The 24,286-nt window shown below is 47.7% G+C and overlaps 1 protein-coding gene across 6 annotated transcripts in view; it reads left to right on the forward strand.

The window, feature by feature from the left end:
- KCNQ2 (potassium voltage-gated channel subfamily Q member 2) overlaps positions 1 to 24,286 on the forward strand; it is a 151,885-nt gene that overhangs the window by 51,039 nt on the left and 76,560 nt on the right. For all 6 annotated transcript variants that reach the window (XM_083507453.1, XM_083507452.1, XM_083507454.1 and 3 more), the window contains exons 2-7: positions 4,992 to 5,082; positions 8,121 to 8,247; positions 11,176 to 11,351; positions 11,627 to 11,752; positions 17,543 to 17,653; positions 19,882 to 19,977. In XM_083507453.1, coding sequence (XP_083363579.1) covers positions 4,992 to 5,082; positions 8,121 to 8,247; positions 11,176 to 11,351; positions 11,627 to 11,752; positions 17,543 to 17,653; positions 19,882 to 19,977 — 727 coding nt within the window. The remainder of the gene's footprint in view (positions 1 to 4,991; positions 5,083 to 8,120; positions 8,248 to 11,175; positions 11,352 to 11,626; positions 11,753 to 17,542; positions 17,654 to 19,881; positions 19,978 to 24,286) is intronic.

The raw sequence follows: 24,286 nt of genomic DNA on the forward strand, positions 1-24,286 counted from the left end.
ACCGCAGCAGAAGAGTGCTGGCGGCTCTTCACAATTTCGGGGCGAGCATTGATCGAGGAGGTGAGCCAGAAAGAAGCTCTCTGGCTCATGCCTCGGTTTAAATAGCCACCCCCCCACCCCAGCCAGCGGGTTGGCTGGCTGAAACTTTGACGTGGCCAGGACCTCTGGTGCTGCCATGGCACCCACCATGTTGCTTCACCGGAAGTCCCCAGGCATAAATCAGGGGACATTAATTAAAATCCGGGGACAGATTTTGTCCGGGGACAGATTGGTGAATCCGGGGACTGTCCCCGGGAACCGGGGACGTCTGGTAACCCTAGTTTAAAGGTCCTGGGCTGCCCAGATGACAAGACCCCCTCTCAACCTTGCTGATGTGGTGCAAAGGAAAGCAGAGCAATGCATTGGTCACCAGCTTGACTGAAGGAGTTGCTGGAAGGAGGCGTACAAGGCACCATTCAACCATCTTAGGGACTCCATTCCGGATTTCTGCAGGCTTTAGTCCTTAGCCTTTTCTTCTCCTGAAGATATTTCACAAGGCAGAGGAGGTTTAGGAGCAGTTTTCCTTCTCCCAGATGGGCTCCCTTCCCAGGTTGTTGAGCCCCATCTGCCCCTCACTTCCCTCTACAGCAGGGGCAGAAACTGCCTTCTTGACTATTTCATTGACCTTCTTGACCTTCCATTTCACATCATTGTCTACTTTACTGCCCCCACCCCCTTCCATTTCACATCATTGTCTACTTTACTGCCCTGGCTCTTTAGTGCCTATCAACTTCCTTTCCTCCCACCTCATGGCTTTCAAAATTAACCTTTATGTCATTGCAGTTTGTACGCTTTCCAATTCTAATTACACACATTACAAAATGGCTCAAAATTTAAATACAGTGGTACCTCGGGTTAAGAACTTAATTCGTTCCGGAGGTCCGTACTTAACCTGAAACTGTCCTTAACCTGAAGAAGAAGAAGAGTTTGGATTTGATATCCCGCTTTATCACTACCCGAAGGAGTCTCAAAGTGGCTAACATTCTCCTTTCCCTTCCTCCCCCACAACTGGGGTAAAGGTAAAGGGACCCCTGACCATTAGGTCCAGTTGTGGCCGACTCTGGGGTTGCGGCGCTCATCTCGCTTTACTGGCCGAGGGAGCCGGCGTACAGCTTCCAGGTCATGTGGCCAGCATGACTAAGCCACTTCTGGCGAACCAGAGCAGCGCACTTCCTGCCAGAGTGGCGCCTATTTATCTACTTGTACTTTGAGGTGCTTTCGAACTGCTAGGTTGGCAGAAGAAGAAGAGTTTGGATTTGATATCCCGCTTTATCACTACCCGAAGGAGTCTCAAAGTGGCTAACATTCTCCTTTCCCTTCCTCCCCCACAACAAACACTCTGTGAGGTGAGTGGGGCTGAGAGACTTCAGAGAAATGTGACTAGCCCAAGGTCACCCAGCAGCTGCATGTGGAGGAGCGGGGACGTGAACCCGGTTCACCAGATTACGAGTCCACTGCTCTTAACCACTACACCACACTGGCTCTCCTTTAGCTAATGGGGCCTCCTGCTGCCACTGCGCCGCCACTGCACGATTTCTGTTCTCATCCTGAAACAAAGTTCTTAACCCGAGGTACTATTTCTGGGTTAGCGGAGTCTGTAACCTGAAGCGTCTGTAATCTGAGGTACCACTGTAAATACAGAAAGGTAGAAAATTTCTCATCACAAGTCTTTAGACAACCCTGCTAGTGATGTTAATTGCTTACAAAAATCTTTCAAATATTGCATAAATTTACTCCAGTCCTTTTGGAATCAGGGGCGTCTTACCCATAGAGGCTAGTGGTGTGGGGTGCCAGGGCCCCAAGTTTGGAGGGCGCCATTGAAGAGGCGGAGGCTGGACGTGGCGCCTCCCGGCATTGGCTCGCCGCCTTCGTCCACCTCTGCCATGCCGCACCGAAGCACAACCCAGAGCCTCCGTCTGCCATGGTCACCGTGGCACAAAATAGCCAGCTGAGCCAGGAGGTGCTGCATCCAGTCTCTGCCTCTTCCTCGCCGCTTCCAGCCCCACCGGCAGCGCCGTCCTCCCTAAAAAACTCTGGGAAATGGTGGGGGGCACTGGAGGGAGCTTGCACCACGGCTTGGATATGCTTAAGATGGCCCTGTTTGGAATACTCGATCATGCTGGTTTCTTGGTCTTGTCACTCAATGTGTTGGCCTGGGACTCGGGCTGGGACTCAGAACCAGAGGAGTCTCAGTCTGCACCGGATCCTTTGCCTCAGGCATCATCTGAACCAAGCCTGGGGCCTGATCCTGAAGAGTCCCAGTCTGCACAGGTTCCCCTGCAACAAGCACCAGCTGGGCCGAGTCAGGGGCCTGAGCCTGCCCTGGCTCCAGATGCGGGGATTACTTCATCGCCATCAATGGGCCATCACTTACAGCTGCTCCACTACCAGTTGGGTCAGGGGAGGCTGAGGCGGCCTCTGGGTCTAGTAACCCACCGATGTCTCCCGAGCTGCAGAGACTGAGGTCTGAGAGAAGGAGAGACCTGAGTACTCGCAGGAGGAGTGCTCACCTTTGGGCGAAGCAGGGAGGTGAGTCGCCAGGGGATCAGGACCGGCCATTACCCTGTCAAAGATAAAAGGCTGTTGGACCCTGCCGCAGGTTGTGGGAGCAACATTGCTGTATGCCAGATCCTGCACCTGTCCTTTCCTGGTTTCCTGCCTTGTGTCCTGCCTTGGCCCTGTTGGACTGACTCCTAGCAGAACCTTTGGGTTCTGGTCCGGTCCTCAACCGTGTTTCACAGGTTACCCTGGGCCCAGCACACTCAATCTGCAGGAGCCTATCTTCGCATGCAGGGGAAGTCTCCAACTCACTGAGCCATCGGCTACCCTCACCTGATTTAGCTGGCCAGTTGAAGCCGTTTCCTGGGGTGTGTTTGCTGTCGCATGCTTCTAGGAGCCACAGGCGAGAGCTGAGTGCAGGGTGAAGACCAAAGGTGGACAAACAACCCCAGGAGGTGCATGACGTGTCCCCTGCCAGAGGTACTACTACCCCATCCCTAACGCCCCATGTGCCCCAGAATGTAAGAAACCTGACATTCTATCCAGAATGTTGGAAAAAAGAAGAAAACACGACAGGAGGTGTGCCTTTGCTTTTAAAAAGAACATTCAGTGGTCGTCTTCTGTCTGCACACTTCCAGGAGGCTTGCAAACTTTTCAAGTCCTATCAGAGTTAAAATAATGTTCTCTGTGTTTGCACTGATGGCTACCTGTTGCCCTGTTGATGGCCTTTTCTGTAGGGAAAGGCAGCTGTCATCATCCTTCATCCAATTCTCCCCCCTTTTCATAGAAAGAAACCTAACCATTTTCTCGTAGAAAATGTCATGACACCAGCCAGATATACAGAGCCTTATAAATATTCAAAATTGAAATTGCGGCAGCGCATGGTTGAAGCCATAGGGATGAATTATTTAATGCTTGTTACAAAATGTGAGGTTTTTCCATTTGTTACTAAGCAGGCTTGCTTTCTCGGGGCTGTGCTTCCATCTTTAGTAAATTAATTTAGGCCAGCTTGCTTGTTTGACCTGCTGTCCTTCCTGTCTGTTGATTTTTTCGACCTGCTTGTCAGGTCAGTTTCAGCAAACTCTGGATGGATTTTGTCTCAGCACAGCAGGCAAATTGTTTGAGATCTCCGTGTGTCAGAAGATGGTATTAGACTTTCTTTCAAAGTATTTATGCTTTACTGTTCACCCAGAAAAACATCCAGAATGGTTTATAAATAAACAGAAATAGGGAAGTCCCTGCCTTCAGGCTTAGAATATGAAAAGACATAGCACAAGAGGAAGAACTGATGGGGAGGGAAGAGGAAAACAAGGGAATTCAGACACAAAATTCTTGCCGCAAGATTCTTATAATAACCCACATGTATGGAAATGGGCTTTTCACAGTTCAAAAAATGGGCTGAGGAAAAAAAAAAAGGAGAGCTGTGGTCAGGGCTGTCTTAAGCATATCCGACGCCGTGGTGCAAAGCACCCTTCTGGCGCCCCCGCTTTCCCAGAGTTGTCGACCTTAGGGCTAGAGGAGGTGGGCAGCAGCAGCTGGAGGGTGGCTCCATCGGCGGGGAAGAGGCGGAGGCTGGACGTGGTGCCTCCCGGCTCAGCTGGCCGCTACGTGCCACGGTGTCCATGGCAGGCAGCAAACCGAGCGAGAGGGCCTGCAGCGAGTGAGTGAGGGCACGTGCGCTGCTCCGACAGAACGTTGGCTCAGTTTTTTCCCTTTTAGCCTTCTGGTGCCCCGCAGAATTTGGCGCCTGCAGGGTAAAAGGGGAAAAACAACAAACCGATGCTCTGCGGGAGCAGCGCACGCACTCTCATTCACTCAGCGAGTTCATTCGGTGTTCCCCGGACTCTTGCCTGGCGCCCCGCGCCACTAACCTCTATGGGTAAGATGGGCCTGGCCGTGGTGACCCAACTTTCCTTGAAAGTGACAGTAATACAGCTGAAAGTTGACTTTCATTTCCATCTTCACCGTGTCAGATTTATGAGTAGTTTTTAAAATGTTGTTCTGAACTCATCTGACGACACACACCCAGGGAATATTTTGCAGGCTGTTGCACTGGTTTCCATAACTGAGCTGAGTAGGCCTACTCTTCTGAGTATTCTGGGAGTTGAAAAAGGGGGACTAAAGGCAAACTTCATCCTGGGCCAAAGTTGCCACATTTCTTTCCTGAACGGGCTCCTGCGCCTCCAAAGCCTTCTCAATTAACCAGCATTTAAAATGCTTAGCGCCCAACTTTACTATTTGGGGAGGCTCCCCTGCAGTGAACTGGGCAAAAGAAAACACGCATATAGGCTTTTGACCTGAAGCAACACCACTTCTTGATCCTCACCCTGGGTGGACAGCGTTAGACAATGGTTAGACAACACTGGTTAAAAGCAGGACGGGAAGCAATGTCAGCTGCAACATTAATACCATTTCTTTTTCTCTCTCTCCTCCCCCCGCCCAATCCTATTCAGTTTTCTACTCGTTTTCTCCTGCTTGGTGCTCTCTGTCTTTTCAACCATTGAGGAGTATGAGGACAGTTCTGAAGGTGCCCTTTACATTCTGGTGAGTAAACGCAAAGCACAGAACTCAGGGCTGAAGTTGCGCGGCGAGTTCCACCCCCCCCCAGTGGAAATAAACACACATGACACAATTATTAAGGTTAATGGGCTAAATAAGGCCACAACTTTATTGGTTACAGGTGATGAGCGGTACTGGCTTAGGCATTGATCCTAACTGACTATATCCAGCTTCAGCCTGTCCGCTTGAAGTCCGGGAAGGGTTAACCACCAGTAGGGGGAGTCCTGCTGATGCACATCAACTAGGAACTCCCCCAGGGTCACCGCTCGGGGGCGTGCCTTAGGCCCTCACCTCCGTAGGCTTCAGACAGGGCCTCGCCCCCCCCCAAAATCATTTATCGGACCACCCTTCAATATGTGGGGCAAGTCATGTCGCTTCCTCCCCCCTTCCATGTACATAACAATACCAATACCAATGCCTAACCGCCAATACCAAGAAAGTTGTGATGGTTTGCTATGAGGCAGGTGAAAAACCAAGTGGCTGGTGCCAATTTGCCAAGTGGAAAAAATTCCTACCAGGCCCCTCAATGGCGACCAACCGAGGTCCATAGCAAGGTCAAGGACGAAAACCGGGAGGGTGGGAAACTGGAGTAGCTGCAGGCGGCAAAAGAGGGAGATCCCTGGCTGCGCCAGCGATAAATAGGGCAGACCACGCCCCCTGAGCCAGCCGATTGGCTGTCCTGGGGGTGACGCGGACGGGGATTCCCTCAATAGCGCAGAAGCTGAGAACGTGAAGCCCGTAACCCAACCTCCTTTTGGAGGGCAAAAGTGCCTTTCTGAAATGGTCATTGCTTGGGTTGAACGAGTTCAGCCTGACAAAGTTCACTGAATCAGTTCGGATATCCCTGAAGCCACACCCTGAAGAAGTTCCCATGTTTGAACCAAACATGAATCAAGTTTATTTTGGGGAAGAATTGGCAGGATTTCTAGTCTATCTCCAAGCGCATTCTTTTACATGTGCTTCTGACTTTTTAGACAAGTGTTTCTTGGACAAACTTCTATTTTTTTTGGGGGGGAGTGCCCCCTCGGTTCCACAAACTCACCCCCCAGTGCCCCCTACCCTATAAAAAACATTATTCAGAACAGGAGTCACTAAGGAAGAAAATTCCACAATGAAATTCAAAACAGTAACAATGAATTGCACGTTTATTCAAAATCCACTGAAAACTATTGAGTTCAGTTAATTCGATAAGATGGATGAACTTGATCCAGTGATAGCAGCATTTCAAAGCCCGATAGTGATTGACACCTGCAGTGCCCCTTGCCTCTTGGCACTACCCACTGTGGAAAGCACTGCACTTGGTCTTTAAACTGAAAGACTCTTGGTCTTTTAAGCTTAAAGATCATACGGAACTGTTGGGGAAAGCAAATCAACTATTTGAAGCTGAATTTTATATTTGCTATATCCTTTAAGAAGTGAGTTTAGCCTCAATTACTGCTTTGGGTATCTAGAAATTCCAGAAATGGACATTGCAGCTGCAGACACAAATGTCTGAATTTGCATCTGTTGGCTTCTCGTAGTTTCTAAATTTCCCGCTTTCATCGCTGTGTGGTGATTGGATGGGACAACGGCAGAATTCATAGAATCAAAGCAGTGCTCTCTTCCTCCACGACATGTGCCGTGGTGCTCATATGATCTGACACAAAGCTGACTAGTTTTGCATCTTTTTAACAGCTTGACTTTCGTCTGCACTGCTTCCTAGGCTGCTGGTGGCAGGTTGAGTGATAGCTAGGAGGATTCTTGCTGACGCAGACACTTTGCAGGCTTCCCAGAATGCTTTGTGGCTCCTGATGCTTCCTGCTAATAACATTAAGATCTTCATCAGAAGAACTGCAATGCGCGGCAGAGAGGAAATATGGGGAGGAAAGCTCAGTATTTCTGACAATCTCACCTCTGTGGCCACGGGAGAAAGGGAATGACAAGATTTCCATGAAAGCAATAGCCAGCTTTGGTAATGGGACCTCCTATCAGATACTGGAGAATTACACCCATTCACCAACAAAGAGATAGCAAATTATCATGGGGTGAGCTACTGGGTTCTTGGGGATCTAGGAAAGGATACTGGCTCCCTGACCGTGTCCCATAATGACACCTCGTAAAGGTAATCAACTAAAAAAAATTGCTACCTGTAGATTTATTTATTTTTTTAAGTGAAGGAATTGCATTTGTAAAGGTAAATGGACCCCTGACCTTTAGGTCCAGTCATGACAGACTCTCGGGTTGCGGCGCTCATCTCGCTTTATTGGCCGAGGGAGCCGGTGTACAGCTTCCGGGTCATGTGGCCAGCATGACTAAGCCACTTCTGGCGAACCAGAGCAGCGCACGGAAACGCCATTTACCTTCTCACTGGAGCGGTACCTATTTATCTACTTGCACTTTGATGTGCTTTCGAACTGCTAGGTTGGCAGGAGCTGGGACACAGCAATGGGAGCTCACTCCGTCGCTGGGATTTGAACTGCCAACCTTCTGATCGGCGAGTCTGTGGTTTAACCCACAGCGCCACCCGTGTCCTGAATTGCATTTGATTATGGATAAATAAATAACGCTAACATATATTCTCCAAATGGGGTTTTTAAGACATGGAGGTAGAAAACACCCTGGCTGTGGATTAGTCCAAAAAGTATCTATTTCTTTCTGGAATTGACCTCTGGGGGAAGAAAAGTGCACAAGCAAAACCGAGGGTTCTTCCAGATGAAAGTTTATTGTGGGCTTGTTGCTTCTGTTGCATGCATGTTTTCCCTCCAGTGCCATGCAATGATGTTGGCATCACATTCCCATCCCATTTGAGACAGATTTTCTGGGGGAAATACAGTAAGCAAAAAAACAAACAAAAAAAAAACCACTAGCAATAAACAACAGCAGCAACCATAAATAACAACAACAAAAACCTGTTGCTTGCAACCCATTTGCAATATCTTTGCGATGCATTTGCAAATGAAGTCCCTTTCTGGGAACACCCTGATCCTAAAGGATTGCCTTTCTTGTCTTGCCGTGCTGGATTTATCGTCCTTTTTTTGCTGCAGGAAATAGTCACCATTGTGGTCTTCGGTGTGGAGTATTTTGTAAGGATCTGGGCTGCCGGCTGCTGCTGCCGATACCGTGGCTGGAGAGGAAGGCTGAAGTTCGCCCGAAAACCCTTCTGTGTCATCGGTAAGAAGGGCTTTTTGGCTGAGTTGGCAGCTTCTGGTTGCAAATGGTTATGTACTGAAGTTCTCACCCTGGGCCAGCAGGGGGATACTGTAGACAGTTTTCACTCAGGTCCACATATGCAAATAGGGGATTGAAAGTGACGTTCAGTGATTGGCTAGTTACAGAAAGTTGCTACTGTAGCTTTGTAGTGGAGCTCTATATAAGCAGGTTGGCTGAACCCATCAGTTCAGTTCTGTTCTGGCCTGTGAATAAACAAGAGCTGTTTTGAAGAATCGCTGTGTCGTCTGATATGTTCACCCACAACTTAACACAAATAATTGTTCGATCTGCCTGCTGGGAGAAGAGTCTCTAAAGCAGAGCTTTCCAAACTTTTCATGTTGGCTACACACTTTTTAGACGTGCATCATTTTGTGACACCGTAATTCAGTTTTACTAGCAAACCATAGGTTAAACAACCCCTTTATAAGAGCTTTCGCTTGACACACCTACAGAATGCAGCTGACACACTGTCGTGTCGTGACACACAGTTTGTAAAGTTCTGATCTGAAGAGTAATAGATTGTGAAAGCCTTGTGGATCCTTTCTGTCGGTGCCCACAGCAGCTTGCCTAATGCCTAGCCCAGGGGTCAGCAAACTTTTTGAGCAGGGGGCTGGTCCACTGCCCCTCAGACCTTGTGGGGGGCTGGACTATATTTTTGAAAAAAATTATGAATGAATTCCTGTGCCCCACAAATGACCCAGAGATGCATTTTAAATACAAGGACACATTCTTTCCCCGGACCGTCCATGGGCTGGATTTAGAAGGCGATTGGACTAGATCTGGCCCCTGGGCCTTAGTTTGCCTACCCATGGCTTAGCCAACTTGAAGGCTTAAAAAATTGCAGAAGGTTGTAATAATTGCAGAGCCTCAGTACTTGTTCTCGTGGAAAACAATGCACAGAGATGAATTGTTGTGCCTCTCACTGACAGTGCTTTGCCCCCCAAATGGATTTTTCTTGCCTGAAATGGGTCCTTGAATTCTGATAATGCTTCTTCCTTGTCTGGATAGAGCAGGGATGGAGAACCAGGGATTGAAGTAATAGTGCCACTGTATTCTGCTCTGGTCAGACCTCACCTGGAGTACTGTGTCCAGTTCTGGGCACCACAGTTCAAGAAGGACACTGACAAACTGGAACGTGTCCAGAGGAAGGCAACCAAAATGGTCAAAGGCCTGGAAACGATGCCTTATGAGGAACGGCTAAGGGAGCTGGGCATGTTTAGCCTGGAGAAGAGGAGGTTAAGGGGTGATATGATTGCCATGTTCAAATATATAAAAGGATGTCACATAGAGGAGGGAGAAAGGTTGTTTTCTGCTGCTCCAGAGAAGCGGACACGGAGCAATGGATCCAAACTACAAGAAAGAAGATTCCACCTAAACATTAGGAAGAACTTCCTGACAGTAAGAGCTGTTTGACAGTGGAATTTGCTGCCAAGGAGTGTGGTGGAGTCTCCTACTTTGGAGGTCTTTAAGCAGAGGCTTGACAACCATATGTCAGGAGTGCTCTGATGGTGTTTCCTGCTTGGCAGGGGGTTGGACTCGATGGCCTTTGTGGTCTCTTCCAACTCTATGATTCTATGATTCTATTCTATGATTCTATAACCGCTGCTCTGCAGGCCAGATTTCGCCCAGCGTGGGTCCCAGTTTGGCCAGTGAGGCTGTTTCCCACCAAACCATGCCCACCAGCCCGACTGTATGAATTGACTGTATGACAGATTTCCCCATCAGGAGGAGGCTAAACATGTACACACTAAACCGTAGTCTAGTGATACATCTAGATGAGGCCAAACACCCCCAAATGTGGAAGAAGCATTTAATGTAACGTTGTTTGGCCCATAACATGCACCTGGAAGCTTAAAATGACACGGAAGCGCAGAAAAAGTTGGATTAAATGAAAATGTTATACTCTGCAAAGAGAAGGTACACAAATACAGCGGAACCTTGGTTCTAGAACGGCTTAATTGATGAACAAATCGGCTCCCAAATACCGAAAACCTGGAAGTAAGTGTTCCAGTTTTCAAATGTTTTTCAGAAGCCGAACGTCTGAAACGGCTGCCGGCTATTGTTTCTAGGGCGCCTGTGCCAATTGGAAGCTGTGCCTTGGTTTTCAAACGTTTTGGGAGTCAAACGGACTTTCGGAATGGATTAAGTTCAAGAACCAAGGTTCCACTGTACAAATATAAATACAAATAATAAAAACAACCTTTCTTCTCTTTCCACCTGGTATGCAGGCTGAGACGCTACCTGCCTGTGGACTGTCTCGCCAGAGTGGTGTATGCTCTAGTTATCTCCCACTTGGACTACTGCAATGCGCTCTATGTGGGGCAACCTTTGAAGGTGACCCGGAAACTGCAATTAATCCAGAATGCGGCAGCTAGACTGGTGACGGAGTGGCCGCTGGGACCACATAACACTGGTCCTGAGAGATCTGCACTGGCTCTCTGTACGTTTCCGAGCACAATTCAGAGTGTTGGTGCTGACCTTTAAAGCCCTAAATGGCCCTGGTCCAGGATATCTGAAGGAGTGTCTCCACTCCCATCGTTCAGCCCGGACACTGAGGTCCAGCGCCGAGGGCCTTCTGGCGGTTCCCTCATTGCGAGAAGTGAGGTTACAGGGAACCAGGCAGAGGGCCTTCTCGGTAGTGGTGCCTGCCCTGTGGAACGCCCTCCCTTCAGATGTGAAGGAAATAAGCAGCTATCTTATCTTAAAAAGACATCTGAAGGCAGCCCTGTTTAGGGAAGTTTTTAATATTTAATGCTGTATTCTTTTTAACACTTGATTGGAAGCCGCCCAGAGTGGCTGGGGAAACTCAGCCAGATGGGCGGGGTATAAATAATAAATTATTATTATTAAATTATTATTATTATTCCATCCTTGCTTATCCATACACAGACATCATGGTGTTAATTGCTTCCATCGCTGTGCTGGCGGCTGGGTCCCAGGGGAATGTCTTTGCCACCTCTGCGCTCAGAAGTTTGAGGTTTCTGCAGATCCTGCGCATGATCCGAATGGACCGCCGAGGAGGCACTTGGAAGCTTCTCGGGTCGGTGGTGTATGCCCACAGCAAGGTGAGCAGCAGAGACCTGGGCAAGCAGCCCTTGCTATATAGCCTGATTTGATTTAATAAGTTGCGTGCCGCTTTCCCATCAACCGTGGCTGACGATCGTCACGAGAGCATTAAAAAAATGAGCAAACATTTCTGCTGCTGCAAATAGGACTTGTGGGAGCTGCAGTCCCAGAGATCTGGAAGGCACCTGTTTTGCAAAGGCTGCTCTGTCCATTACGGAAAAACCGCTGCATTTGAGACGTGCTGTTCCATTCTTTCTTCTTCATTGTGTTGCAGGAGCTGATCACTGCCTGGTATATTGGTTTCCTTTGCCTCATTCTCGCCTCCTTCCTGGTGTACTTGGCTGAGAAGGGAGAAAACGATCACTTTGACACCTATGCAGATGCACTCTGGTGGGGCTTGGTGAGTATCCCCTTGAGGTCAATTTCTTGCCATGATGTGGATATCTGCTCCTGCTCCTCCTTCTCTCGTGATTTCAGCTTGCGCTTTCAGACTCTTTTGAGGGCCAAACTTGGTGTGAGATAATGGTGTGAACTGTGCATCTCCTTCAGGCTGCTTGCCAATAGCCGATACTGTTTTGTTGATGATGTTTTGGAAGAATCAGGCTTTCTACCAAAGCACCCTAGTGAAGCGGAAGCGTCCTGGGCCCGTAACCTGTTGTTGGGATACTGCCAGGGAGATAAAGTCCATCATGGCCCCAAGCCGTCTGCCGGACGTCCATCGATCTCCTGTAGCCACGCAGTATGAGCGATTAGCGACACGAGTTTCCTGAAAATACCTTGCCACATTCCAGGGCTCATGCACACTCTTATCAGCAGATAATGCACAGCCAGAAGTCGCACTCAGGAGAGCATTATTTGCAAGCTTTTATTCAGCGTTGATCAGAACAGAGAAAGACATGACTGCCTGCGACAGTGTCTCAGACAGAGAGAGAAACGAAAGCAATAGCAAACATAAACATCCTGTGAACAGGAAATACGCAGGCTGTGACACAAACATCCTGCTCCCTTTTAAGGTGGAACGGAAATATCCCAACAGATACAGTGGTACTTTGGTTCTCAAATGCCTTAGTACTCAAACAACTTGGAACCTAAACACTGCAAACCCGGAAGTCGTGAGTGTGCTTTGTAAAATTAACGAAGACTCTCTGCTAGAAGAGCGTGAATACTTGTGAGCTTTGTACAGAAGCAAGGCGAGATGGAGCTTTTGTTCTGCCTTTGTCTTCCTGTGCACAGATTATCGGATTAAGAGAATAACAAAGTGGCAATTAGCGAGGTTCTCTGGCAGATGCAGTTGCCCTTTTGTTTCCCCTGTTTTTCTCGATCTCGTTCAGGTGAGGAGTTTGGGCCTTCACTGCAAAGTGCGTGGAAGCCACAGATGGAGGAACGAATCAAATTCCAACGGCTCCCAAGTTTGGAAAGAAAAATGAATCAGTTAGTCTGTTACATCAACGGAGTGAGCCGTAGGGGGTGGGAAAAGCAGCCTGGTCTCCAAGATTTGCAAGCGGAATGCAAAGCAGCAAGGGGGAGTGGAGTCTGTAGACTTTAATGAAAATCCCAAAGGTCTTTCGCAAGGATGTTTTGTGTGTGTGTGTGTGTTGTGGGGTAGTCATGCTGCTGCCTGTGACTTTTAGAAAGGGTATTATATTTCGTATTATAACATCACAGTGTGGAGACGGCTCAGGCCTATAATAAGTTAAAAATAGCATTAAAAATGGCATGGATGTTGTAGGAGGAGATTTGCATTACTCATCGCCAGGGATGTGATGGGCACCATCTGGTAGGTGCCAACAATGTACCTATAGTCTACGCATTTCTACAACTGAAGCGTGACGTGGGAGAAAAAAAAGAAAAGCAACCACATGGTGCTGACATTTCCCATTCCCAAAATGCTGCATTTTGAGTGTTGGGAAAATGTGGTGTTGCTGCAAGAGAAGTATTTCTGAGGTCCAGCACCAAAGGCCGCCTGGAGGTTCCCTCACTGCCAGAAGTAAATTTATAGGGAACCAGGCAGAGGGTCTTCTTGGTGGTGGCGCCCGCCCTGCGGAACCCCCATCGTTCAGCCCAGACACTGAGATTCAGCGCCGAGGGCCTTCTGGCGGTTCCCTCATTGCGAGAAGTGAGGTTACAGGGAACCAGACAGAGGGCCTTCTCGGTAGTGGCGCCCGCCCTGTGGAACGCCCTCCCTTCAGATGTGAAGGAAATAAGCAGCTATCTTATCTTTAAAAGACATCTGAAGGCAACCCTATTTAGGGAAGTTTTTAATACTTAATGCTGTATTGTTTTTAACACTCGATTGGAAGCTGCCCAGAGTGGCTGGGGAAACTCAGCCAGATGGGTGGGGTATAAATAAATTTTTGTTGTTGTTGTTGTTGTTGTTGTTGTTGTTGTTGTTATTATTATTTAGTATGTTTTCAGTATCCTGTTGGAAGCTGCCCAGAGTGGCTGGGGAGATCCGGCAAAATGGGTGGGGTATAAGTAAATTGTTGTTGTTGTTGTTGTTGTTTTCTTTGATGTTAGATGCTTTGCATTGGCTGAGCCAGTGTTGGTGAACTAGCTTCCTGTTGTAGAGGCCGCTCCTGGTAACCAAGATGAAGAGGAAGTGGGGAGGTTGGCTCGGTGTGGGCACGGTGGCAGACCCACTTTGACGCTCCTGCTGCTGTGCCCGCACTGTAGTGACCTCTTCACCCCTTCACCTTTTCAGTTACCGGCAGCAATCTCCATATTGGGAAGCCAGGTGAGCAATGATTCTCCACTCAGCTCCACCTGTTTGCTGCTCTTCCCCCCTGCCCATTTTACAAAACTGAGTTTTAATAACAACAGGTAGGCTCTCGCAAAAAGAAATGAAAGAAACACTAGGGATAATAATAATAATAGATGTCACAATTGTCAGTAAAGTATTATGTGATTTACTGAGTCAATAATAAAACTTGCATGCCGATTTTTCTCTCCAAATTATGGCTGTCTAGAAAAAACAAAGCCATTTGCCCCAAGCCTGGGAGTCCTTTGCAAGCTTGCAAAAGAGCTGATCTGCATTGATTAGCAAAATGCTAATTGCCTTGCGAGAACGGTAGGCGCTTTGGCAATTTTGGCTTTGCAGTAAACGCCCAACCTCCCTAGCCGTATCCCTGAATTCTCTCCCCACTTCCCCTAGCTCCTATTTTAGGACTACAATACTGGAAAAAAGGGAGAAAATCTGAGCTTTTAATGAGGGGGTGTGAAGCAGCCATTAATTTGTTCCTTCTGGCTAATGAGCTGTTTAAAATGGGAAGCAGGTCAGCAGGAGTTGTTGGAGAGATTCACGCTGGATAGACTTGGAGTGCATGGCGGTCGGATAACGTTTGGTGGGGTGAAAGGACTCCTGATTAACTTTCAGCCATTCTGGAATCGCCTTTCCTCTGCACTGGGTAGCTCACTTGGTTAGAGCACAGTGCTGACAACGCCAAGATTGCAGGTCCGATCTCTGTACGGGACAGCTGCAAATTCCTGCATTGCAGAGAGTTGGACTTGTTATAAGAAAAAAAACTGCTCCCTTTCCCTTATGGGGTATTCCGGAGCCCGCATAGAGTCCTTGAGGGTTCCGTATCAGTTGGAGGAAATAACAGAGGCCAACCAGAGTATATTGAGAAGCAAAGCGGCTAATTAAGCCTGATCTTTATTAAAGGAAATAAACTGTTGCAACAGGGTCCCCACTCAACACATGCAGGAGGGAGGAGAACCCTGAACAATGGTGCGCAAGCCCTTATATAGACTTTTGAAATTAGCCCAAGACCACCCCCCTAAACATCATACATACATCACAAGGAGGCGGTCTACAGCAGAAATCCTGTCTGCTAGGATAACTGATAATGGTCACTGATTGCTTTACCCGGGCGGCCTGGCCGTTCTTCTGTGATGATAAATACTTTAATTCCTGAATCCAGGTCACAGGCTCACCCAATTCATACACAAATACGCCCTTAGGACACGATTTGCAAGCAAAAGGGCAATGGGAAGGCTTTCCCCATTTGCCTCCCTTACTGCAGAGGAATATTTGAGGTCATTGGGAGAGTCAAAATGGCTCCAGGATTGCTCTCCCATACTATTTCAGACACATGGTTCATATATTTAGATATGTGCGCATTTATGAATATTTACTCTGTATTTGAGACCTTGTAACAGACCTGATGTTCCTCAGGGTCCCTTCCAATTCTACGATTCTATGATTTTTCAAACCCACATCCTCATCTTCACTAGCTATAAACCATGCCCACTTCCTCTCCAGGTATCAAGAGGGAATATTCAGGGATGCAGGAGAGGATATATTGTTTGAATATAGCCTTTCCAACTTGTGTTAACAAGTTCACAATTTAGCAGAGTAACATCCCCTTTTTAAACTCACAGCGGATGCGTTTGCTCAGGCTCGCTAAAGCCTCTATAATAACTGTTCTTGTATTTTCCCCTTATTCCCTCATAAAAGATAAGGCACAACAAAGTCTTTTATAAAAGTGTAAAAAGAGTTTACTCACTCACATTCTGTTCACAATCGGATCCCAGAAGGCAGATTTAGCTTAGAAAAGTAACATACACCTGGAAACTATCTCATAAGGAGACAGTCCCTTTGTCCTCTCTTGCCTGGAAGCCAAGAGAGCATCTTTGGCTAAGCAGATGTTGCTTCTTCGATGCATGTAGTCTAAGAGAGAGAGATGGCTGCCCTGCCCTGTGCTTTTGTCATTACCTGCACAGGTGAGGCCACGCCCACCTCTAGTCACATGCAGAGGAAGTCTGTTCCATTCCAGAAAGAAACAGGAAGTTTACCTGCTGGCTGGACAAAGATTCCTCTCCATGTGTAAACATGTTCACTCTAGTGATGTTGTACTCCACTGCTTGTGTTTCACATCCCACATGGCCTTCTCAGGTGTCTTTTGTGTGTGTGTGATAATCAGTGCAACTGAGAGCAAGTGTGGTGCAGCGAATCGGGTGCCAAACTAGGACCTGGGAGACCAGGGTTCAAATCTCTACTGCATAGGCAAAAATAGATGGGTTCCTGCCCTCAGGGGGGTTACAGTCTAAAATAGAAGTGAGGTGAGGGGCAGAAAAGGATGAGGAAAGGTCGCCATGGACAAAAGTTCAGCCCCTCCCCACCCCCAGATTATGCATTCTGCTCTTTCCTCTTTCCCCTCGATACAGAGGAAAATGACCACCTGGAAGAATTGCAGGAAGGAAAAAGAGAGAGTTAAACAAGTGGTTAAAATGCTCAGTCGCCGAAACAGATAATTGGATTAGTCATGCAGTGGGTTTACCTGGGCTGTACCATTTCAGCTTGCAACATGTGGTGGGGATTAGGAACCTTCATCTGTTGGAATATTTTTGAAGATAAGCAACCACAACACACACAAAACAAGTGTATCACTAGGGAGAAAGGTTCTAGTCCAGATGTAACAGGTTATTTTTTGTAACTGATGGTATTTTTCTCGTTCGGTGATAGTTTCATTCTCCCCTTGCCGACCGGTGATGAACACAGCAAAATAAATCAGAGGACACCATTTTCCCAATTAAGATTATTTTGCCAAAAATCCTGTGTTTGCCCCAATATTTTTATTTTTTTTGTCCAAACGGCATTCCCACTTATGAATGAATGCTTATAGATGTAGACTAGCACAAATTTAGCATTAGTTTTTAAAAAGTCAGAAGATATATAAAAAAGGGAACAATTGGTAAACCCATTAAAAGATGTGATGAATGAGATTTTTTAAAACAGATAAAATCCCAGAAACATGGAAAGAAGCCTATGTTACAGTATGTAAGGTAATGAGAATAATGTAGAAGAATGAGAAAACGCAGTTATAAAGGAAATCATGGAAAGAGTGGAAGGGAAGTAAAAGTAAAGACATACAGAAATTAAACAACTTGGAGGACTGTAGATATGTTACCATTATTATTATATGCTCATGTTTTATATTTAGGTTATCACCTTTATTTTTGTTTTAAACACAAATGTAACAGAGTATGTACTGATGGCAAGATATAACAGAAAAGCAAATAAAAATATTATTTAAAAAAAGTCAGAAGATACAATATTAATTTATCTTAGGAAAATATTATTGGGAGTGAAATTTCATACGGAAATATTTTAGTCTTTTGAAAAAGTTTGCTGTCTATTAGACACCCAACCCTTGAAGATACCATATTGATGATATCTGCCTTTCCTCAGATTACACTGACTACCATTGGCTACGGGGACAAATATCCGCAAACCTGGAATGGACGCCTCCTTGCTGCAACTTTCACCCTGATTGGCGTTTCCTTTTTTGCTCTTCCAGCTGTAAGTAGGCACTAGGCATTTTTTTATTAAGCTCAGTGATGAAATTAGCATTGGCATGATGTTGCGGGAAATGACTTTTTTTTTTTACCCCTTCATCACTCTGTATGATTCATTGTTCTACATCAAGAGTGGAGAACCAAGCCAGCGATTTAGTCCCTGATCATCAGCTGATGAGTGGGAGTTAAGCCATACTCAGCTCAGCAGTTCTACTGATTCAATGGATTTTGACAGGTGGGCGGGACAACCTGCCTGCCAATCATGCGGTGTCCTAACAATTTCACCTTTGGCCAGGGAGGCCAATGCTAACCTGGCCTGGATCTAGCCTGGTGGAGCCAAAGAGGTTCTTCACCTTGTTTCACAAGGACAGATACCCCTGAGGTTGCTGCAGAAGTGGTGAGTTTGGGGCTGGTCTCCTGAATCATCAGCAGTTGGGTCCAGTTCAGATGATATTTCTGAAGTCTGATCTTGCCCTGCCCATGTCGCTGGCGCATAGTCCCAGCTCCACCACACTTTCCATCCACACGGAAGGTCATACAGCCATGGATTTAGTTTTTTAATTCAAATCACTTTTGTAGATCACAGGTACACCTATTCCCAGGGTGAAAGAGAAGTGATTCTGCCTAGTAGGCAACGTGTTGGGGAAGTGCTGTTGCCCTGACCTCCTTGTTGCCCTGACCTCCTGATGGGTGATGTGGTTAAGAAGTCGACAAAGTGCAGATGTGCTCACAGAGCCAATCTGGTGCTACTGTTTCTGATAGCCACAAGCCTGCCACTGATTCCCGTGAGGAGGTCTCATCTGAGAATGCAGCCTTATCCTGTTACAGGGGAGGTGAAATCCTTCAGGGCTGCACTTGCATGGCGAGCCCCCCCCCACCCCCATGGAAATAAAGACACATGACACAATTATTAAGGTTAATGGGCTAAATAAGGCCACAGCTTTATTGGCTACAGGTGATGAGCGGTATTGGCTTAGGCATTGGTCCTAACAGACTATATCCAACTTCAGACCATCCGCTTGGAGTCCGGGAAGGGTTAACCACCAGTAGGTGGAGTCCTGCTGATGCACATCAACTAGAAACTCCCCCGGGGTCACCGCTCGGGGGCCTGCCTTAGGCTCTCACCTCCCCCGGAATCCTTTATTGGACTACCCTTCAATATGCGGCGCAGGTGATGGCGCTACCTCCCCTCTTCCATCTACAGAACAATACCAATGCCTAACCACCAATACCAAGAAAGTTGTGACAATTTGCTATGAGGTAGGCGAAAACCAAGAGGCTGGTGCCAGTTTGCCAAGTGGAAAAATTCCTACCAGGCCCCTCAACGGCGACCAACCAAGGTCCATAGCAAGGTCAAGAAACGACAACCTTATAGGGCGGGAGGGTGGTAAAAGCAGGAACAGCTGGCAGGTGGGGAAAGAGGGAGATCGCCGGCTGCATTCTGCCTTAAATAGGGCAGGCCACGCCCCCAGAGCCAGCTGATTGGCTGGCCAGGGTGTGATACGGCTGGGAATCCTCCCAATCGCACGGGACTGTGAAGCCCGTAATCCCACCTCCTCTGTAGGGTGGAAGTGGCTTTCTCGCAGCACCAAAGAGGCGAGGAAAGGATTTCAAAATCAGCCAGCTTCATTAGCACGGGACTCCAAAATTCCAGATCTCTGCTCCCGCCAAACTGATGTCCAAGTTTTGTCCTGCAATCCCCACGTTTTGTGGAGCTGCCTCCGCTAAGACTGAGCAATAGACACTTAAACTGGGGTTGCAAGTGAAGGGCCAACAACCCAGCCTTGTCCGATTGACTCCAAACCAGTTGCAGAGTGGCGTGCTGGTTCGGGGCCATTTGGGGCCACAAACCCCACTTTATGTGCTCCCCCCAAACTGAGTAACTGATGCTCAACCCAAGGGCTGATGTACTTGCACTGCATCAACCTTCCCTGACCACTGCCACCTCCCTCCTTTCAAGTAAGCAGCAGCAACGCAGGTGTTGACAGGTCAGGTGACCTGACTGCCGCTGCCCGATCACATGATCTGTTGCTGGCCTAGATGCCTCTACAGATTCAGGTCCTCCTCTGTGTGTTCTTCACTTATTCTCTAGATTCTTGAAGATAATGTGTCCCTTCTATTAGTGATTCTTAAAGGGGCATGATTTTCCCCTCAATGGAATCTGGTATAAGGGGCAGACGAATGAGTCCATTGACCATGTTAACTGGAAATAGCGCTATTCTTTATTCCCAGGGTATTCTAGGTTCTGGATTTGCGCTGAAGGTCCAAGAGCAGCACCGTCAAAAGCACTTTGAGAAGAGGAGGAACCCTGCAGCGGGCCTGATCCAGGTGAGAAGATGGAATGTGGGTGCTTGGAGGGGGCTGGAACAGGAAGATCGGGGTCTGCAATCTGTGCCCATGGGGGGCAAAAAGCGGGGAGGGGGTGGAGAGGAAAGAGAGAGAGAGAGAGGGAGAAGTGAGCCTCAAGCGGATGCTAAACAAAACAATTAAATGGTATTTTACGGTTGGTTTTAATTGGCAGCTGCCCCGAGTGGAACATAAGCAACAGAAGGGTGGGATATAAATTTTCAAATCAATGAAGTCCCATGAGCAGGTCTTTGCAGACTTTCTGAGCCGGGCGAGTCTTCAAGGGCAGCTCTCGGTGGGGGAACACTCGGGTGTGCGTCTTGCAAAATGAGGGGATGCGGGTGGCGCTGTGGTCTAAACTACCAAGCCTCTTGGGCTTGCTGAAGGTCAGAGGTTCGAATCCGTTCAACGGCATGAGCTCCTGTTGCTTTGTCCTAGCTCCTGCCAACCTCACAGTCCGAAAGCACGCCAGTGTGAGTAGATAAATAGGTACCACTGCGGCAGGAAGGTAAACAGCATTTCCATGCACTCTGGTTTCTGTCACGGTGTTTTGTTGCGCCAGTAGTGGTTTAGTCATGCTGGCCACATGACCCAGAAAAGCTGTCTGTGGACAATGCCAGTTCCCTCGGCCTGAAAGCAGAGATTAGCGCCGCAACCCCATAGTCGATTTCGCATGGACTTAACTGTCCTTTTACCTTTACCTTGCTAAATGTCAGTTCGCCAAGATTACTCTGATGCAACAGAGCCAAGAGTGCTGGGCATCTTTACACATGTTACATTGCCTTCATAAAGGTAAAGGTACCCCTGACCATTAGGTCCAGTTGTGACCGACTCTGGGGTTGCAGCGCTCATCTCGCTTTATTGGCCGAGGGAGCCGGTGTACAGCTTCCGGGTCATGTGGCCAGCATGACTAAGCCGCTTCTGGCAAACCAGAGCAGCACACGGAAATGCCATTTACCTTCCTGCTGGAGTGGTACCTGTTTATCTACTTGTACTTAGACTTGCTTTTGAACTGCTAGGTTGGCAGGAGCAGGGACCGAGCAACGGGAGCTCACCCCGTCGCGGGGATTCGAACCGCTGACCTTCTGATCGGCAAATCCTAGGCTCTGTGGTTTAACCCACAGCGCCACCCACGTCCCATTGCCTTCATAGTTTTCTACTAATGAGGGGACTTCAGGCATCATCAGATGCTTAGCTAAGGGCAAGAAAAACAATAGTATCTTAGCTCCACCTGCCTCTGCTCTGGCTTTCCTCTTGAGACTAAAATTACAGCGTTGGACTATTTTCCTTCCTTCTTTCCTCTATAGCCACAAGGCACTTGCTCCTCCCCGGTGGACCAATTCCCACCAGACTCTGAGCCAGAACCCAGAGTTCCATCTGTTTTTCTTAAGCGCAGCACGCCAGCTAATAATTTCCCCCTGACTGCTGTGTGCAGGACTCCAGGGTTTAAAAATAAATAAATCCAACTTCTATTTATACGCTACAGCAACACATATCAAAGGCTGTGCCAGGGAAATGCTGAATCTGCAATCAGGAGAAATTGCAGGCCTCTCGGCACTCGGGACTCATTACTGCATTTAGATGCCACCCTTTCTCCGAGTTCGGGGCGACTCCCATGGGGCTGCCCCTTGCCTCCTGGCGCTGCCCCTGCGAGGCAGGACAGGAAGCCAGGTGGGGGAGAGGGGGACATTCGAGGGCAGCTAAGCTCCAAAACTCTTGCTGCTATGCCACCCTGCATCTCTCTTGCAAAGATTTAGCCTTTAAAAAGAGTTGATCAGTGTGAACCTTTTGCTTGGAACGTAGTCTTTGAGCCTTGCAAGCTGAGGAATGGGTGCAAGCCGCAGTGGCTGGTCTGTTGTGGCAAACGGGGTAGTGCCAGCCTTTACCTGCTTGCCTTCCTATTGTGCAATCAGCTCATGGCTGTCAGCCCCCTCCTTAGTCTCAGGTAGATCTCAGTAGGGAGAAGGATGGAGGCAAAACTAAAATGAATCATCTTTTATATATATGTGTGTGTATTAGTTTTACATAAAAGTTATACACCATAAACATAACATTTTCACACATTTAAAAAAGGGTTCTTTCGAACCTTGAGAGCTCCTTCCTTCCCTCCATGGGTTCCTATTGTAAGATTTTATTCCGGCATCTTTTACTGTAATTTATCTGTTATATAAGGGATGTATGTGGGTAGCGCTGTGGGTAATACCACAGAGCCTAGGACTTGCCGATCAGAAGGTCGGTGGTTTGAATCCCCGCGACGGGGTGAGCTCCCATTGCTCGGTCCCTGCTCCTCCCAACCTAGCAGTTCGAAAGCACATCAAAGTGCAAGTAGATAAATAGGTACCGCTCCGGCGGGAAGGTAAACGGTGTTTCCGTGTGCTGCTCTGGTTTGCCAGAAGCGGCTTAGTCATGCTGGCCACATGACCCGGAAGCTGTACACCGGCTCCCTTGGCCAATAAAGCGAGATGAGCGCCGCAACCCCAGAGTTGGTCACGACTGGTCCTAATGGTCAGGGGTCCCTTTACCTTTACCTTTATCTGTTATATAATCATAGTATCCAAAATCCATGTTACTTTACAAGTGTCATTGTATTCCTGCCAATGATTTCAGCTGTTTACAGTGATCTCTCAACTATGTTAGAAAGCTATTCCAGCCTTTTAAAAAATACTTGGTCTTCCTGATTTCTGATCTTTCCCATCAGTCTTGCCCTTTCTGCATCTTCCATCAGCTTGGTCTGCCACTTGTCTCTAGTCGGTACTTCTTCTTCTTTTCATAACTTTTCCCATGAAGAAAACTGTATATTATAACCAAAATCTCTTACCCAGCGTATCATTACTGATGTAACTTCTAGAATTAGTCATCTCTGCCTGTTGTTGGCTCTGTCTGGCTCTGCCTACCATTGGCCTCTCTGCTTTCCATCCTATTGGTCCTGGTGGGCATCAGCTGCCCCTGGGTGCAGTGCTTAGGTAGGAGGAGAAAAGCTATGTCAATCAAACAGTGTCGGGGAAAGGCCATAATCTCAGGGGCAAAAGGTTCTGGGTTTAATTCCTGGCGCCTCCAGGTGGGGCTGGGAGAGAACTGCAGAGCCACTGATAGTCACTGGAGAAAAGACAAAAGTCAAGGGAGCAATTGTGTGACTCAGTCTGTGGCAGCACCTTGTGCTCCTAAGAATCACCGAAGGAGCTTGGGAAGGATAACATTTTTGGAACAGCCCATCATGGTGGAAACAGAGAGCATTTGGAAAGCTGTGCACTGCCAAGGTTAAGAGAATTCTAGAGCTGGAAGGGACCTCAAGAGATATCTGGTTTAACCCCCTGCAATGCAGTAATCTCAGCTAACACATCCATGATAGATGGCCATCCAGCCTATGCTTAAAAACCTCCAAGGAAGGAGAGTCCACCACCTCCCAAGGGAGACCGTTCCACTGTCAAACAGCTCTTACTGTCAGTAAGTTTTTCCTGTTGCTGTTGTTGTTTAGTCGTGTCCGACTCTTCGTGACCCCATGGACCAGAGCATGCCAGGCACTCTTGTCTTCCACTGCCTCCCGCAATTTGGTCAAACTCATGCTGGTAGCTTCAAGAACACTGTCCAACCATCTCGTCCTCTGTCGTCCCCTTCTCTTTGTGCCCTCAATCTTTTCCACCATCAGGGTCTTTTCCAGGGAGTCTTCTCTTCTCATGAGGTGGCCTCAGTCTTGGAGCCTCAGCTTCAGGATCTGTCCTTCCAGTGAGCACTCAGGGCTGATTTCCTTCAGAATGGAGAGGTTTGATCTCCTTGCAGTCCATGGGACTCTCAAGACTCTCCTCCAGCACCAGAATTCAAAAGCAGCAATTCTTCAGCGATCAGCCTTCTTTATGGTCCAGCTCTCACTTCCATACATCACTACTGGGAAAACCATAGCTTTAACTATACGGACCTTTGTTGGCAAGGTGATGTCTCTGCTTTTTAAGATGCTGTCTAGGTTTGTCAAGGTCTTCCTATGTTTAGTCAAAATCTCCTTTCATGTAACTTGAAGCTATTGGTTTGGGTCCTACCTTCTGGGGCAGAAGGAAACGAGCTTGCTCCATCTTCCATGTGACAGCCCTTGAGATATTTGAAGATGGCTATCATATCTTCTCTCAGTCTCCTCTTTTCCAGGCTAAACATGCTCAACTCCTTTGACCATTCCTCATAAGGCTTGGTTTCCAGACCCTTGACCGTCTTGGCTGCCCTCCTCTGCACACATCTCAGCTTGTCAATAGTCCTTTTAAATTGTGGTCCCCAGAGCTGGAGATAGTATTCCAGGTGTGGTTTG

The sequence above is a fragment of the Podarcis liolepis genome (assembly GCF_965112155.1).
Source record: "Podarcis liolepis genome assembly, chromosome: 6".
Lineage (NCBI taxonomy): Eukaryota > Metazoa > Chordata > Lepidosauria > Squamata > Lacertidae > Podarcis > Podarcis liolepis.